At 44.7% G+C, this 17,200-nt stretch overlaps 1 protein-coding gene across 1 annotated transcript in view; it reads right to left on the minus strand.

The window, feature by feature from the left end:
* Positions 1–11,993: 11,993 nt before the first annotated feature.
* Positions 11,994–17,200, minus strand: part of THEMIS (thymocyte selection associated) — a 55,843-nt gene continuing 50,636 nt past the window's right edge. Inside the window, exon 6 of the mRNA XM_066590837.1 lies at positions 11,994–12,532. Within this exon, the coding sequence (XP_066446934.1) occupies positions 12,510–12,532 (23 nt within the window). The 3' untranslated portion in view covers positions 11,994–12,509. The remainder of the gene's footprint in view (positions 12,533–17,200) is intronic.

Genomic DNA, 17,200 nt, shown 5'->3' on the forward strand with positions numbered 1-17,200 from the left:
CCTACCCCTACCCCTCAGCATGCTGTATTACCAGTGATTTGATTTCACAGGCAGGAAATAAATTGGCGCAAGACTGCAGGCCAAATATAATTTTTTCCCTTTTTTGAAAACGAAAGGCCCCACTGCCTCTAGTGAATGAATAATCTAAGTTTAATAACTGTGCTGTTTTCCTGCTAATGTGTCACAGAACGTGAGGGTAGCAGAGTTATTAACTGTGGCAGAGCAGGTATTTTTTTTCCCAATTAAGGAAAGCAAATGGCGAAGCCAGGAGTAAAACGTAGCTGGGTGCGTATGATTTTTACAGGTTGCAGACGCAGCCGACACGTGTCCACCGCCCTTAGGACGGACAGAGGCCGGACAAATAGAATTATTTTCCGTTTTTTGGCACCAAAAGGCAGCACTGCGTATATTCTATGAACATGAGAAGTTTAATAACTGTGCTGTTTTCCTGCTAATGTGTCACAGAACGTGAGGGTAGCAGAGTTATTAACTGTGGCAGAGCAGGTATTTTTTTTCCCAATTAAGGAAAGCAAATGGCGAAGCCAGGAGTAAAACGTAGCTGGGTGCGTATGATTTTTACAGGTTGCAGACGCAGCCGACACGTGTCCACCGCCCTTAGGACGGACAGAGGCCGGACAAATAGAATTATTTTCCGTTTTTTGGCACCAAAAGGCAGCACTGCGTATATTCTATGAACATGAGAAGTTTAATAACTGTGCTGTGTCCCTGCTAATGTGTCACAGAACGTGAGGGTAGCAGAGTTATTAACTGTGGCAGAGCAGGTATTTTTTTTCCCAATTAAGGAAAGCAAATGGCGAAGCCAGGAGTAAAACGTAGCTGGGTGCGTATGATTTTTACAGGTTGCAGACGCAGCCGACACGTGTCCACCGCCCTTAGGACGGACAGAGGCCGGACAAATAGAATTATTTTCCGTTTTTTGGCACCAAAAGGCAGCACTGCGTATATTCTATGAACATGAGAAGTTTAATAACTGTGCTGTGTCCCTGCTAATGTGTCACAGAACGTGAGGGTAGCAGAGTTATTAACTGTGGCAGAGCAGGTATTTTTTTTCCCAATTAAGGAAAGCAAATGGCGAAGCCAGGAGTAAAACGTAGCTGGGTGCGTATGATTTTTAAAGGTTGCAGACGCAGCCGACACGTGTCCACCGCCCTTAGGACGGACAGAGGCCGGACAAATAGAATTATTTTCCGTTTTTGGGCACCAAAAGGCAGCACTGCGTATATTCTATGAACATGAGAAGTTTAATAACTGTGCTGTTTTCCTGCTAATGTGTCACAGAACGTGAGGGTAGCAGAGTTATTAACTGTGGCAGAGCAGGTATTTTTTTTCCCAATTAAGGAAAGCAAATGGCGAAGCCAGGAGTAAAACGTAGCTGGGTGCGTATGATTTTTACAGGTTGCAGACGCAGCCGACACGTGTCCACCGCCCTTAGGACGGACAGAGGCCGGACAAATAGAATTATTTTCCGTTTTTTGGCACCAAAAGGCAGCACTGCGTATATTCTATGAACATGAGAAGTTTAATAACTGTGCTGTGTCCCTGCTAATGTGTCACAGAACGTGAGGGTAGCAGAGTTATTAACTGTGGCAGAGCAGGTATTTTTTTTCCCAATTAAGGAAAGCAAATGGCGAAGCCAGGAGTAAAACGTAGCTGGGTGCGTATGATTTTTAAAGGTGTCACACGCAGCCGACACGTGTCCACCGCCCTTAGGACGGACAGAGGCCGGACAAATAGAATTATTTTCCGTTTTTTGGCACCAAAAGGCAGCACTGCGTATATTCTATGAACATGAGAAGTTTAATAACTGTGCTGTGTCCCTGCTAATGTGTCACAGAACGTGAGGGTAGCAGAGTTATTAACTGTGGCAGAGCAGGTATTTTTTTTCCCAATTAAGGAAAGCAAATGGCGAAGCCAGGAGTAAAACATAGCTGGGTGCGTATGATTTTTAAAGGTGTCACACGCAGCCGACACGTGTCCACCGCCCTTAGGACGGACAGAGGCCGGACAAATAGAATTATTTTCACTTGTTTTACAAGCAAAAGGCAGCACTGCGTATATTCAATGAATAATAACTGTGTTGTGGCCCTGCCTATACAATTCTTTCCCTGCAGTATCAATGGAGGGTGCAATGCTCTGCAGAAGCGATTTTGAGAAGCAAAAAAAAATGCAGCACAGCTAACAGCAGCCTGGACAGTACTGCACACGGATAAATATGGCCCTAGAAAGGACCGTTGAGGTTCTTGAAGGCTACACTCACTCCTAACACTCTCCCTGCCTATGCAGCACTTCTGTCCCTAATGCCGGGTGCAACGGTCTGCAGAGGCGATTTTGAGAAAAAAAAAATTGCCACTGCTAACAGCAGCCAACACACAGCTATCAGTGGCCCTAATAAGGACCTTTGGGGGGTCTTGAAGCCTACACTAACTACCAATTCTTTCCCTACAGCAGCTCCGGTACAAACAGCACTGTCCCTCATCTAACACACACGGCATCTGAGGCGAACCGCGGGAGGGGCCGACTTTTATGTTCGGGTGACACCTGATCTTCCCAGCCACTCACAGCAGGGGGGTGGTATAGGGCTTGAACGTCACAGGGGGAAGTTGTAATGCCTTCCCTGTCTTTCAATTGGCCAGAAAAGCGCGCTAACGTCTCAGGGAAGGAAGTGAAAATAACCAGAACACCGCATGGTGTTCGTTACGAATAACGAACATCCCGAACACCCTAATATTCGCACGAATATCAAGCTCGGAAGAACACGTTCGCTCATCTCTAATAGTTATCTAAAAAGTACTATAAGTGTAAAGTTTTAAAGGGCTTTTCTAATCATAGTAAGTGATTTATATGTTATATCACTTGGTTATGCCATCACTTAATGGATGGCAGTGGAAGTGGACTAGTGGAAGTCCTTAAAAGAAGGGGTCCCAACGCTAGTTTAGTGCTGGGCTTGCTCACAGACTTTTAGAGATGAGCGAGCGTACTCAGATAAGCACTACTCGCTCAAGTAATTGGCTTTATCCGAGTATCGCTGTGCTCGGGTCTAAAGATTCGGGTGCCGGCACGGAGCGGGGAGCTGCAGGGGAGAGCGGGAAGGAACGGAGGTAAGATCTTTCTCTCCTTCTCTCCCGCCCGCTCTCCCCTGCTCCCCGCTGCGACTCACCTGTCAGCCGCAGCGGCACCCGAATCTTTAGACCCGAGCACAGCGATACTCGGATAAAGCCAATTACTCGAGCGAGTAGTGCTTATCCGAGTACGCTCGCTCATCTCTCCAGACTTTCCATGCATTACACTGGTCCCAGCCACGTTTTGTCCAGGTAAATGCAACACAGCTTCATTCACTTGAAGAATGGGTTACTGGAAGTACCAGTGTGCAGGAGAATAGCTGCGAGGAATTTAAACACACAGCAAAGGCCCATTTACACGGAGCGATGATCGCTCAAAAATCGCTTAAAAGCAATCATTTGAGTGATAATCGTTGCATTTAAATGCGCAGCCATCGTGCACTTCTAGTTAATCATTAAATTCAAGCCAGCCTTAAAATCGTTATTCGGTCTTATCAAAACCACACGCTGAGTTCTCCGCAGGTAGTGCTGATAGCATTGTTTCAGCTATTTAACCCGTAGGAGAGCAAAGGAGCTAAAAGCAGATAAGAGCCCCCCAGCTATTAACTGCATTCAGCTAAATGCTTCATTTGCACGCTAATAAGCTATTAAGTAGCTGAGTAGCTATTTAATAGTTTATGCAAAATAATCGCTCAAAGCTGTGACACAAACTGTCGTTGGAGCGATTTTTGAGCGATCATCGCTCCGTGTAAATGGGCCGTAGGCCCAATTCTACAGAAATGCAAGAGTAATCACTAAGAAAAAAAAATTAAACTCTTTCAGAGCGCAGTGCATAAATTACTATTTCTACTCCACCATGGGCTCCAACTATACACATTTTGCCACCACTTATTGAATTCATTTAGGTAAATCCAAATGAAAAATAAGGTCAGTAAATAAAACAAAACAAATGCTTAAATGGTGTTCTATATAATTTGCACATTGCTTGTATTTTTATATTTTATCATCTTTCATTGACAGTTATCCATAGCATTTGAAATCTGTTTAAATTGGATTGAATTACATCCATGTAATGTTTTATACAAATGAAATATATACAAGGCATTGGAACCAACGATTGAAGGAAAATGTGAGATGTAAAACAGTAGCCCAAAATGTATGTTCAATATTGTACATTAGGTATTAATTAAGCCATTAGATATTACCATATATACTCGAGTATTAGCCAACCTAAGTATAAGCCGAGGCACCTAATTTCACCACAAAAAACTAGGAAAATTAGGTGCCATGAGTAAAAGCCTAGCTAGACTTGGTATAAAAAAAAAATGCAATACTCACCTCGCAGCCGGCAGCCGCGATGGTCTCCCCAGCGGTGCGGCAAGCTGCTCTATAATTCTCCTCTTTCTCAGCTCTCTCTGCTAAACGGGGTGTTGAATTCCCCTGCCATCAGCAAGAAAGCTCTGTGATTGGATCGAGCACTAGCCAATCACAGTGCTTACTTGCTGACAGTGGGGGAATTCAAAGTGGCTGCGTGGTGAGTATTGTGCTTTGTTTTCTTTCTTCTTTTTTACATAGCTCATTCGAGTATAAGCTGAGGGGGGCTTTTTCAGCATAAAAAACGTGCTGAAAAAGTCGGCTTATACTCGAGTATATACGGTAATTAAGCCTGCAAGAATACATAAACCGTTCAATATACGTACCTTACTGATTCTCATCTATACCTATACCTGCGGTCTCCTTAATCTCCCATCAGTCCTTGTTTACTATCGGGTAACATGACATGTCTTCCACTCAAACAAGACTGCAGAGCCATTGTTCAACTTGATGTTATGACAGTAGATGGATATTGTGTCATAACACTCAGCAGTAAATAAGGAAAAGTGAGACACTGAGCAAGTTAAATATACTGAAAAGTTTATTACATTTGCGGACATAGAAATAAATTGCTTTACATGAGAAAACGCCCTAAAAAGAGGAATTCTACCTAAACAAAATCACCATATCACAGTAGAAAGAATTGGAGCAATGTATGTTATAGGATGTAGCATGTACCAAGGTGATCACAGTCACGCTTTATGGATAGTGAAGGAGCTCCACAATCTCTATGCTTTTTGTGTAGCTCGGCCAATGTCTTTCAGTTTGAATCATAGTGCATTTTTGTTATTGTTTTTTTGTCATTTTTCTCTCAGCAACTGATGACAAACTTTCAGGCCGCCTGCACACGAAAAGGTAAGATTCGGCATGCGGGATCCCGCAGAGGACTCCGACCCTGTGCCCAGCCGGTGATCCTGCATACCTGTCCGGAATCTTCTTAATCTTTACTGCGGATGGTCCAGCTGGCGCACATGCGCAGTGCAGATTTTGCAGCGCCATCGCTAGTCAAGCACGCGGATCACACGACTTTTCTGCAAAGATGATTGAGGAAGGGCCGCAGGTTGGACGACTTCCATTGACTTCGATGGAAGCCATCCGCACAGAATCCGCCTAAAAATAGAGTATGCTGCTATTTTTCCTGCACGAGTGGAAAAATCGCAATTGATTTCAGCTTGTGTGCAGGAAAAAAATATATATATCATTTTTCCACTGCATGCTATGGGCAGTATTGGTTGTGGAATCCAAAGGCAAATCCGCCCATGTGCAGGCAGCCTTACTTTGTTATTAATAAGGCATGCCATGCAAGTGATAGATGCAGTTGAAGAAAAGTAAATCAGGTCTTTGGAATTACTTGGATCTCTGCACTGATAACGAAATGTAGTGTGATTGCTATCTAAATTATAATGAAACACAAACACAATCTAGCTAAACTAAAAACACACAAATAGTTGTACTATACATGTCTTTTGTTGCACGCATATAGTAAACATCCACAGTGCAGGGAGAAAAAGTAGGTGAACTTCTGTATTAATGACTCCTCCAAAAGCTAACTGGCTTAAAAGTGTTTCAATTAAAGAGATGAGATTTGGAGCATGGGTTTCACAGGTGATTTGTACATTAAATAAAGGCACACAAAGTTTGGTCACTGACAAATCTGTTCTTCTCAAGAACATATGGTTAGTGTGAACCATGCTGAGATGCAACCATCTTTCATATAACATATAAAAATATGAACATGTTGTTAAGGCTACAAAAGAATTGCTAAAGACCTGGTTTAGTGACATCAATTCCCACTTAAATTATAATAGAAAAATATTTACAAATGTAGAAAATTCCAAACTGTTGGCACTTTCCCTGGGTTGATCTTTCCAAGAACAGAACAGACCATCCTGAATGACATGAGAAAGAACCCAATGGTAAATGGAAAAGACCTGCAGAATACTTCACAAACTGGGAAAACCTCGGCTCCGTTGTCCATTATTAAAAAAAAGGCTAAACAAGAATGGTGTTCATGGAAGGATATCATGAAGAAAGCTGCTGCTGTCCCCCAAAATATTATTGTTTTATGACTCTCACTTGTTTGGTGAAAAAGATAGTTGCTAAAGGGGATCTACAGTTATTACTAGAGATGAGCGAGCACCAAAATGCTCGGGTGCTCGTTACTTGGGACGAAATTTTGCGCGAAGCTCGAGGGTTCGTTTTGAGTAACGAACCCTATTGAAGTCAATGGGCGACCCGAGCATTTTTGTATTTCGCCGATGCTCACTAAGGTTTCCATTTGTGAAAATCTGGGCAATTCAAGAAAGTGATGGGAACGACACAGAAACGGATAGGGCAGGCGAGGGGCTACATGCTGGGCTGCATCTCAAGTTGACAGGTCCCACTATAAAGCCACAATAGCGGCAAGAGTGGGCCACCCCCCCCCCCCTCCCAACAATTTTTACTTCTGAAAAGCCCTCATTAGCAATGCATACCTTAGCTAAGCACCACACTACCTCCAACAAAGCACAATCACTGCCTGCATGACACTCCGCTGCCACTTCTCCTGGGTTACATGCTGCCCAACACCCCCCCCCCCCCCCCGCACGACCCAGTGTCCACAGCGCACACCAAATTGTCCCTGCGCAACCTTCAGCTGCCCTCATGCCACACCACCCTCATGTCTATTTATAAGTGCGTCTGCCATGAGGAGGAACCGCAGGCACACACTGCAGAGTGTTGGCACGGCTAGGCAGCGACCCTCTTTAAAAGGGGCGGGGCGATAGCCCACAATGCTGTACAGAAGCAATGAGAAATCCAATCCTGTGCCACCTCCATCTGGAACTGCACACGTGGGCATAGCAATGGGGAACCTATGTGCCACACACTATTCATTCTGTCAAGGTGTCTGCATGCCCCAGTCAGACTGCGGTTTTTTATAAATAGTCAAAGGCAGGTACAACTCCGCAATGGGAATTCCATGAGCACCCACAGCATGGGTGGCTCCCTGGAACCCACCGGCTGTACATAAATGTATCCCATTGCAGTGCCCTGGACAGCAGAGCTAACGTCAGATTAAATGCAGGTGGGCTTCGGCCCACACTGCATGCCCCAGTCAGACTGGGGTTCTTTAGAAGTAGACACATGCAGTTACAACTCCGTGTGGACCGACAGCATAGGTGGGTGCCAGGAAGCCACCGGCGGTACATAAATATATCCCATTGCAGTGCCCAGCACAGCTGAGGTAATGTCATGTTAAATGCAGGTGGGCTTCGGCCCACACTGCATGCCCCAGTCAGACTGGGGTTCTTTAGAAGTGGACACATGCAGTTACAACTCCGTGTGGACCGACAGCATGGGTGGCTCCCTGGAACCCACCGGCGGTACATAAATATATCCCATTGCAGTGCCCAGCACAGCTGATGTAACATCAGCTTTAATGCAGGTGGGCAAAAAATTAATTGGATTACACTGTAGGCGAGGGCCCCAGAAAATTGGTGTACCAACAGTACTAATGTACGTCAGAAAAATTGCCCATGCCCAACCAAGAGGGCAGGTGAAACCCATTAATCGCTTTGGTTAATGTGGCTTAATTTTTAACTAGGCGTGGAGGCAGCCCAGTTAAAATAAAAATAGCTTCAGGCGCAAGTTTCAACGCTTTAATGAGCATTGAAACGTATAAAAATTGTTTACAAAAATTATATGACCGAGCCTTGTGGCCTAAGAAAAATTGCCCGTTCGGCGTGATTGCGTCAGGTTTCAGGAGGAGGAGCAGGAGGAGGAGGATGAATATAATACACAGACTGATGAAGCTAAAAGGTCCCCGTTTTTGATGGTGATAGAGAACGATGCTTCCATCTGCGGGTGCAGCCTGCGTATTGTTTAGGTATCGCTGCTGTCCGCTGGTGGAGAAGAAAAGTCTGGGGAAATCCAGGCTTTGTTCATCTTTATGAGTGTAACCCTGTCGGCACTGTCGGATGACAGGCGGGTACGCTTATCCGTGATGATTCCCCCAGCCGCACTAAACACCCTCTCTGACAAGACGCTAGCCGTAGGACAAGCAAGCACCTCCAGGGCATAGAGCGCGAGTTCAGGCCACGTGTCCAGCTTCGACACCCAGTAGTTGTAGGGGGCAGAGGCGTCACGGAGGACAGTCGTGCGATCGGCTACGTACTCCCTCACCATCCTTTTACAGTGCTCCCGCCGACTCAGCCTTGACTGGGGAGCGGTGACACAGTCTTGCTGGGGAGCCAGAAAGCTGTCAAAGGCCTTAAAGAGTGTTCCCCTGCCTGTGCTGTACATGCTGCCTGATCTCCGCGCCTCCCCTGCTACCTGGCCCTCGGAACTGCGCCTTCTGCCACTAGCGCTGTCGGATGGGAATTTTACCATCAGCTTGTCCGCCAGGGTCCTGTGGTATAGCATCACTCTCAAACCCCTTTCCTCTTTGGGTATGAGAGTGGAAAGGTTCTCCTTATACCGTGGGTCGAGCAGTGTGTACACCCAGTAATCCGTAGTGGCCAGAATGCGTGTAACGCGAGGGTCCCGAGAAAGGCATCCTAACATGAAGTCAGCCATGTGTGCCAGGGTACCTGTACGCAGCATATGGCTGTCCTCACTAGGAAGATGACTTTCAGGATCCTCCTCCTCCTCCTCCTCAGGCCATACATGCTGGAAGGATGACAGGCAAACAGCATGGGTACCCTCAGCAGTGGGCCAAGCTGTCTCTTCCCCCTCCTCCTCCTCCTCAACGCGCTGAGATATAGACAGGAGGGTGCTCTGACTATCCAGCGACATACTGTCTTCCCCCGCCTCCGTTTCCGAGCGCAAAGCGTCTGCCTTTATGCTTTGCAGGAAACTTCTCAAGAGGCATAGCAGAGGAATGGTGACGCTAATGATTGCAGCACCGCCGCTCACCATCTGGGTAGACTCCTCAAAGTTTCCAAGGACCTGGCAGATGTCTGCCAACCAGGAGACGGTAGTGCCTGTGTCCTGAGAGGGGTGTTGGATCTCAGTGGCAGGTTGGGGCACAGGGGGAGAGGCAGTGGTGCAAACCGGAGGCGGTGAACGGCCTTCGTCCCACCTTGTGGGGTGCTTGGCCATCATATGTCTGCGCATGCTAGTGGTGGTGAGGCTGGTGGTGGTGGCTCCCCGACTGATCTTGGCGCGACAAAGGTTGCACACCACTGTTCGTCGGTCGTCTGCACTCTCAGTGAAAAACTGCCAGACCTTTGAGCACCTCGGCCTCTGCAGGGTGGCATGGCGCGAGGGGGCGCTTTGGGAAACAGTTGGTGGATTATTCGGTCTGGCCCTGCCTCTACCCCTGGCCACCGCACTGGCTCTTCCAACCTGCCCTGCTGCTGAACTTGCCTCCCCCTCTGAAGACCTGTCCTCAGTAGGCTTAGCAAACCAGGTGGGGTCAGTCACCTCATCGTCCTGCTGCTCTTCCTCCAAATCCTCTGTGCGCTCCTCCCTCGGACTTACTCCAATTACTACTACCTGAGTGATAGACAACTGTGTCTCATTGTCATCGTCCTCCTCACCCACTGAAAGCTCTTGAGACAGTTGCCGGAAGTCCCCAGCCTCATCCCCCGGACCCCGGGAACTTTCCAAAGGTTGGGCATCGGTCACGACAAACTCCTCCGGTGGGAGAGGATTCGGAACCATTGCTGCCCATTCTGGGCAGGGGCCCGAGAACAGTTCCTGGGAGTCTGCCTGCTCCTCAGAATGTGTCAATGTAATGGAGAGAGGAGGCTGGGAGGAAGGAGGAGCAGCAGCCAGAGGATTCAGAGTTGCAGCAGTGGACAGCGCAGAACTCTGGGTGGTCGATAGATTGCTGGATGCACTTTCTGCCATCCATGACAGGACCTGCTCACACTGCTCATTTTCTAATAAAGGTCTACCGCGTGGACCCATTAATTGTGAGATTAATCTGGGGACGCCAGAAACATGCCTCTCTCCTAATCCCGCATCCTCGCCCGCGTCCACGTCCTCTAGGCCTACCCCTACCCCTCAGCATGGTGTATTACCAGTAGTGCAGAAACAGAACGCTGTAATTAAATGTGCCGCTTATTGGCCTGTGGTTGGAGGCTGACTTCGCTTACCGAACGCACAGCAGAGCCAGGAAAGAATTTTGGGCAAGCCTGCTGTAACACTTAGCTGGCTGCGTATTAATTAGGACTACTACCCCCAGCAGAGACGCAGTACAGTCAGGACGGCAGCCAAAATATATTTTTTTGTCCCAAATTTTTTTGGAAAAGCCCACTGCCGATATAGACAGTATATGTCTTTCACCTTTTTCACTGTCCCTGCCTCAGCACTACTGGCCCTGGACTATGTAAAATTACTGCAGACTGTTTTCCTCTGGACAGGATGACAGCGGTGATGTAACGGCCAACGCAGAGCCAGGAAAGAATTTTGCGCAAGCCTGCTGTAACACTTAGCTGGCTGCATATTAATTAGGACTACTACCCCCAGCAGAGATGCAGTACACTCAGGACGGTCACAGGCAGCCCAAATAGAATGTTTTTTCCCAAATTTTTTTGGAAAAGCCCACTGCCTATATAGACAGTATATGTCTTTCACCTTTTTCACTGTCCCTGCCTCAGCACTACTGGCACTGGACTATGTAAAATTACTGCAGACTGTTTCCCTCTGGACAGGATGACAGCGGTGATGTAATGGCCAACGCAGAGCCAGGAAAGAATTTTGTGCAAGCCTGCTGTAACACTTAGCTGGCTGCGTATTAATTAGGACTACTACCCCCAGCAGAGACGCAGTACACTCAGGACGGTCACAGGCAGCCCAAATAGAATGTTTTTTCCCAAATTTTTTTGGAAAAGCCCACTGCCTATATAGACAGTATACGTCTTTCACCTTTTTCACTGTCCCTGCCTCAGCACTACTGGCCCTATACTATGTAAAATTACTGCAGACAGAGGACGCAATGCTCTGCACGGCCGATATACAAAAAAAAAAAAAAATGTGCAACACTGCAAAAAGCAGCCTCAACAGTACTGCACACGGTCAGATGTGGCCCTAAGAAGGGCCGTTTGGGTTCTTAAAGCCTAAAATAACTCCTAACACTCTCCCTATAGCAACTCCAGCAAGACAGCACTTTCCCTGAACTATGTCAGAATGCATCTGTGGCGAGCCGCGGGAGGGGCCGATTTATATACTCGGGTGACACCTGATCTCGCCAGCCACTCACTGCAAGGGGGTGGTATAGGGCTTGAACGTCGCAGGGGGAAGTTGTAATGCCTTCCCTGTCTTTCTATTGGCCAGAAAAGCGCGCTAACGTCTCAGAGATGACAGTGAAAGTAACTCGAACATCGCGTGGTGCTCGCCTATAGTAACGAGCATCTCGAACACGCTAATACTCGAACGAGTATCAAGCTCGGACGAGTACGTTCGCTCATCTCTAGTTATTACATCTAAGAGATCCCTTATTTTTCTCACCACACTTTGAATTTGTACTCAATGTGCTTAATAACAGACAAGAATGGTACAGCTACTCATGTATTATTAGTTAAATTGTTCCTATAATTGTGACTTACTGTAGAAATCAGACCACATTTCATTAGCAAGTGATGCAGAAATCAAGCAAATTCAAAAGTCTTCACTAACTTTTTCTTTTAACTGTAGTTGCCAGTTGTTGGGAAATTTCTGCAAAAATGACCGTTACTATGGTGCAGATCTGGAGAACATATCAAAAATTGCCAATTTGTTATTAAAAATGGCAGCAAGTATAAAGAACTCAAAATAACAAACTTTGGTTATAGCCCCAACTTCCCATTTACTGTTATAAGACCATTTTAAGTTTGAGGTTGAAATTCTGTAAAGAGCCTCTAACACTTTAATAAACAGCAGTACTACAAAATACATGCTTACTAAATGGCCATCCCTGTCAATGGGTACATTGGGTATTTGGTATAAATATTCAACAGTATAAATAATGTAATACTAGCAGATGCTAAGAGACATACATTATAGATATGTACAGATGGCATAACCTATAGCTCTACCCCCACCGCTGTCATAGCTCCCCATAGAATGTCCGCTTTTCCTTAGGAAGTTGCCTCAATGTTGTTCAGGATCTTTATCTGAGAGAGAAATGAAAAACAGAATTATATAATGTTTCTCCGTACAGTTATTGACAATGACAAGCAGACAAAATCGGTAAATGGCAATTATGGGCGAATCATTTTCAATTTATCAATGCATTCACTCAGGATAGCCACAATGACTTAGCTGTATGCATTTTTTTGAAGTCTGCATATACACTGTGCACAGACTTGTCAGAGTGGACTATAAAGTAATGGTGTATAATATGGACATAGCATCAAACACATATCTAAAAGATTGACGTCTGTGTAATTATAAGATGATACAATGTAAGTAAATGACGCAAGACAATGGCTTAATAGGATATTTTTGTGTAAGTGCTTTTTTGTCATAAATGGCTAGGCTTCAAACAGTATCTTCACTTAAAAGTAAGGGGATTCTCAAGTTCACCCCAGTTCTGATACATTTGAGGCAGTGGAGGGATGAGTATAATTTTTTTTTATAAAACCCATCTCAATATTACACACCAGGGTATCTGTAAGATCTACCATTCCAAAAGACTTATACTGTGTTTAGATGGAATGATTATTGCTCAAAAAATCGTTCAAACGAGCAAAAGGGAATGATAATCGCTAAATATGAGCCGGTAACTGAATGACAAAGGAAAATCATCCACTTCTTTTTCGTCATTCAGTTTCTGCAGGCATAAAAATCATTGCTGGCTCATTTGCTTATCATCCAGTTTAAACAGCAATTGTTCAGTGACCCTGTATTGACTTATATAGGAAATGAATAATTTTGAAAGCTTCTCGTTGAAACAAGTCAATGATGTATTTCCCTTTCTTAACAGACTGCATGAGTGTCAACAAGTTAGAGGTGACGTCAGTTGCTTGTTTGCTCATTTAAACGAGAACCGGCTTGTCTAAAAAGGACCCTTATCCTTCACAGGCAAGTGGAATCTAATGGAAAATACATTTTCTAACTTAATGCTTGAAAACATAATAGATAAATGTAGATCATTTGCAAGAATGTATTTGGATAAGCTTGCTTGCTTGGTCAAAAAGGATGAAACTGATTGTATTTTAATGTCCTTTAACTATACCGATTCATTAGAATTGGATATCCTTTTTAGAAAAAAAACTCAAGAGACCTCTGTGATTTTAACAGCCAGCAAGTATTTCCATGGGAATAAAAAAAAAAACTTCTAGAAATTTTCCCCATTCTCCATGATCCTGGCCCTTATTAGTAACTGCCCTACCATATCTTGGTGTGTGTGTGTGTGGGGGGGGGGGGGGAATACAAAAATCTACACCAATAGTACATTTTGGAACTGCTCCCATCAAGAAAACAAGAACACCATTCCATTTAAAAGCACACCAAAAGGTGTGGTTCTCATATGATTCTTTAACTTCCAGAATCCCATCGGTACCATGTTGAAACATCACCATATCCACTGAGAACATAGCCACAATTCCCCATTGCAAACTCATACCAAATGCAGACATTAACCTTAAGCCAACATCTCACCATAACATCCCACCCCATCTGTCCCTCTCTAATCCCAACAGGTCCAGTTACTACTACAACATCATCCGCAGAATTGACTTCACCTTCTCCCTCCTCCTCCTTTTTTAAACAGAGGCCCACCACTACCCAACACGCAATACACCAACCATGAATCCAACAAGAATCACACAATTTTATCCACACCTAGCAAGCGGTTCCAAAAATAAGTGCAAGCAGAGAAGTGGGAAGTAGGCAGAGAAACGGTTCAACACAAAAGGGTCAAACAAATCAATTCAATAAAGAAATTCTAATTAGGAATAAGGATGCAGTGAAACTCAAACTCAATAAGTTTTCAACATATTCAAACATTAATTAAACAAACTGGAAATTGAAATATTGAGTAAGGGACTTTCATTCAGTCACTCTATAGGTCATAACCACATCCCCATTCTAACTAATGACCTTAGCTATGAATCCACATTCCTGTATATAGACAGAAATACTGATGGAAGTAAGAAATGCTACTGGTCTGAAACCACCTAGCCATTTTTACCCAATTGAAAACAGAGTTCCTTTCATTGAAACTTTTTATAGCAGACTTTTATATGATTTTAAAAATACGTCCAGGCAGAACCTGCAGTTTAATCAAAACCTTAATCGTGCACAAAGTAATTTTGTTAGGAAATTATCCAAAAAAATCTGAAATTGTTATCAAAAGCACTGAAAAGGGGGGAGGGGGGGTGCTTATAACATATAGAGGTTTTTATGACACAGAAGATTTGAGAATATTAGGATATTCAGAGTACTATAGAACTCTAAAAATAATCCTACAATAGAGATAATAGTGGCCCTATTTGAATTTGTGGAGGAAGCCTCTATCGAAAACTGTTTTACCAAGGATAAAAAAAAGAGTTTATTTGCCTAAGAAACCTGAAATTCCATATTTTTATTTCTTAGCAGAGATCCGTAAATGTCTCTCCAACCCATCCAGATCATCCAATTATAGCGTGGGGTAGGATGAATTACAGTAATCCTATAGAGTACATTGACAACCAACTTTAGAGATTTGTCACATACTGTGTACTTGAAGGACAATGGGGATTTCTTATCCCTGATTGATGAAGTAATATGAAAAACTCATACTTATGGGTGACCCTGGATGTCAAATCACTGTATACCAACATTCCACATGACAAGGGCATCCAGGCGATCAGACACTTTCTAAGGCCTCAGGCAGACAGGCGTTTTATCGCGCGATATGCGCATGCGATCTGTGCATAAATAGAACCATTGCTTCGCAATGGGATTGGTCACATGGCCGCTTTTTATGCGGATGTCCAATAAATTATAGGACACGAGAAATCGCAGATCGCGCCTATCTGCGATCTGCGATTCCTTGTGTTCTATATATGCGCTCAATGGGGCCGGCGGCAGCAGCGCCGACCCCATTGAGAACATATACTACAGAAATCATTCTCCTCTGCCACAGCTGTAACAGCTGTGGCAGAGAAGAATGATGTTCACCCATTGAATTCAATGGAGCCGGCAATACAGCCGGCTCCATTGAAAGCAATGGGCTGCGGGCGAGCGCGGGATAAATTTTCGGGAAGGGCTTAAAAATATAAGCCCTTCCCTGAAAATCATCCAAAAATGTGTAAAAATAAAAAAAATATATGCTCACCTTGTCCCTGCAGCCGGAGTTCAGCCGTGGCCGGCAGATTTCCTGAACTGCTCTGTGTAGTATTCAGCAGGCGGGGATTTAAAATCCCCGCCTGCTGAATGGGCTGCCTCTGATTGGTCACAGCCCTCACCAATCAGAGGCAGCTCTCACTCACCCATTCATGAACTCATGAATGGGTGAGTGAGTGCTGCCTCTGATTGGCTGAGCGCAGGGACCAATCAGGGGCAGCTCTCAGCTGTCATTCAATAGCTGAGAGCTGCCCCTGATTGGTCCTTGCACTGAGCCAATCAGAGGCAGCACTCACTCACCCATTCATGAATTCACGAATGGGTGAGTGAGAGCTGCCTCTGATTGGTGAGGGCTGTGACCAATCAGAGGCAGCCTATTCAGCAGGCGGGGATTTAAAATCCCCGCCTGCTGAATACTACACAGAGCAGTTCAGGAGAACTGCCGGCCGGCCGCGGCTGAACTCCGGCTGCAGGGACAAGGTGAGTATATATTTTTTTTATTTTTACACATTTTTGACAAGGTGAGTATATATATTTTTTTATTTTTACACATTTTTGGATGATTTTCAGGGAAGGGCTTATATTTTTAAGCCCTTCCCGAAAATTCATCTCGTGCTCACTGCCAGCCCATTGCTTTCAATGGAGCCGGCTGTATTGCCGGTTCCATTGAATTGCAATGGGTTGGATAGCGCTCCTTTGATCAGGGCCTTTTCACCAAAAACGCTGCCAGCTGCAGATTTTTCAGGCGATTTTTCGCCCCCGGTCACGCAATTTGCGGATGCGCATCCGTCATGCGATCCGCAAATCGCGGCAAAAAACGCCCGTCTGACCGAGGCCTTAAGCTGCCTATCCACAGGCGGTGCAATATACCGCCACGGATTTCTGCCGTAGGAGCCTCCACTGGGAGCACTTTGTCATCGCAATTTATCTGTAATAACAGATTCGTTGCAAAGAATTGCGGCAAATCGCGGCATGCCGCAATTTTGAGACGCAATCGGAAAATCACAAACGATTTGCCGCTTTTTTACATCGGGCTGCGCTTTCCACAACTACCACAATAGTGACCTCTAATAGTGACCTCTGGAATGCATCTCACTCCACTAAAGAAGATCCCTCAAGGAGAATTTCCAGGCTGTGGAGTACAGTGAGGACCTGGCAGAGGATACTCGTTTTTATTGTCTTTTTAAACCTCAGGTTTTATATTTTTTCTAATATTTTCCATATTTTATATATTTTTATCCGTATTCTTAATTATAATAATGTCTTATATGTATACACCTTGTTAATCTAACCCAATTCAGAGGTCCTCCGTGTTCATACTTTCGTTTTGTATTAATAATGATATATCTTTGTATTTTTTTTGAAATATGATTGTAGTATTCTATTAAAATGCACCTTATATACATTTTTATCACCATTTGACCCAGCTCCCAATTTGTATACGTCAATATTTTCAGTTATATGTTTTATGTAAATATTTAATTGCATGAATCATTTATTTTCCATATCTT

Source organism: Eleutherodactylus coqui, chromosome 1, assembly GCF_035609145.1.
Source record: "Eleutherodactylus coqui strain aEleCoq1 chromosome 1, aEleCoq1.hap1, whole genome shotgun sequence".
In the NCBI taxonomy this organism is placed as follows: Eukaryota; Metazoa; Chordata; class Amphibia; order Anura; family Eleutherodactylidae; genus Eleutherodactylus; species Eleutherodactylus coqui.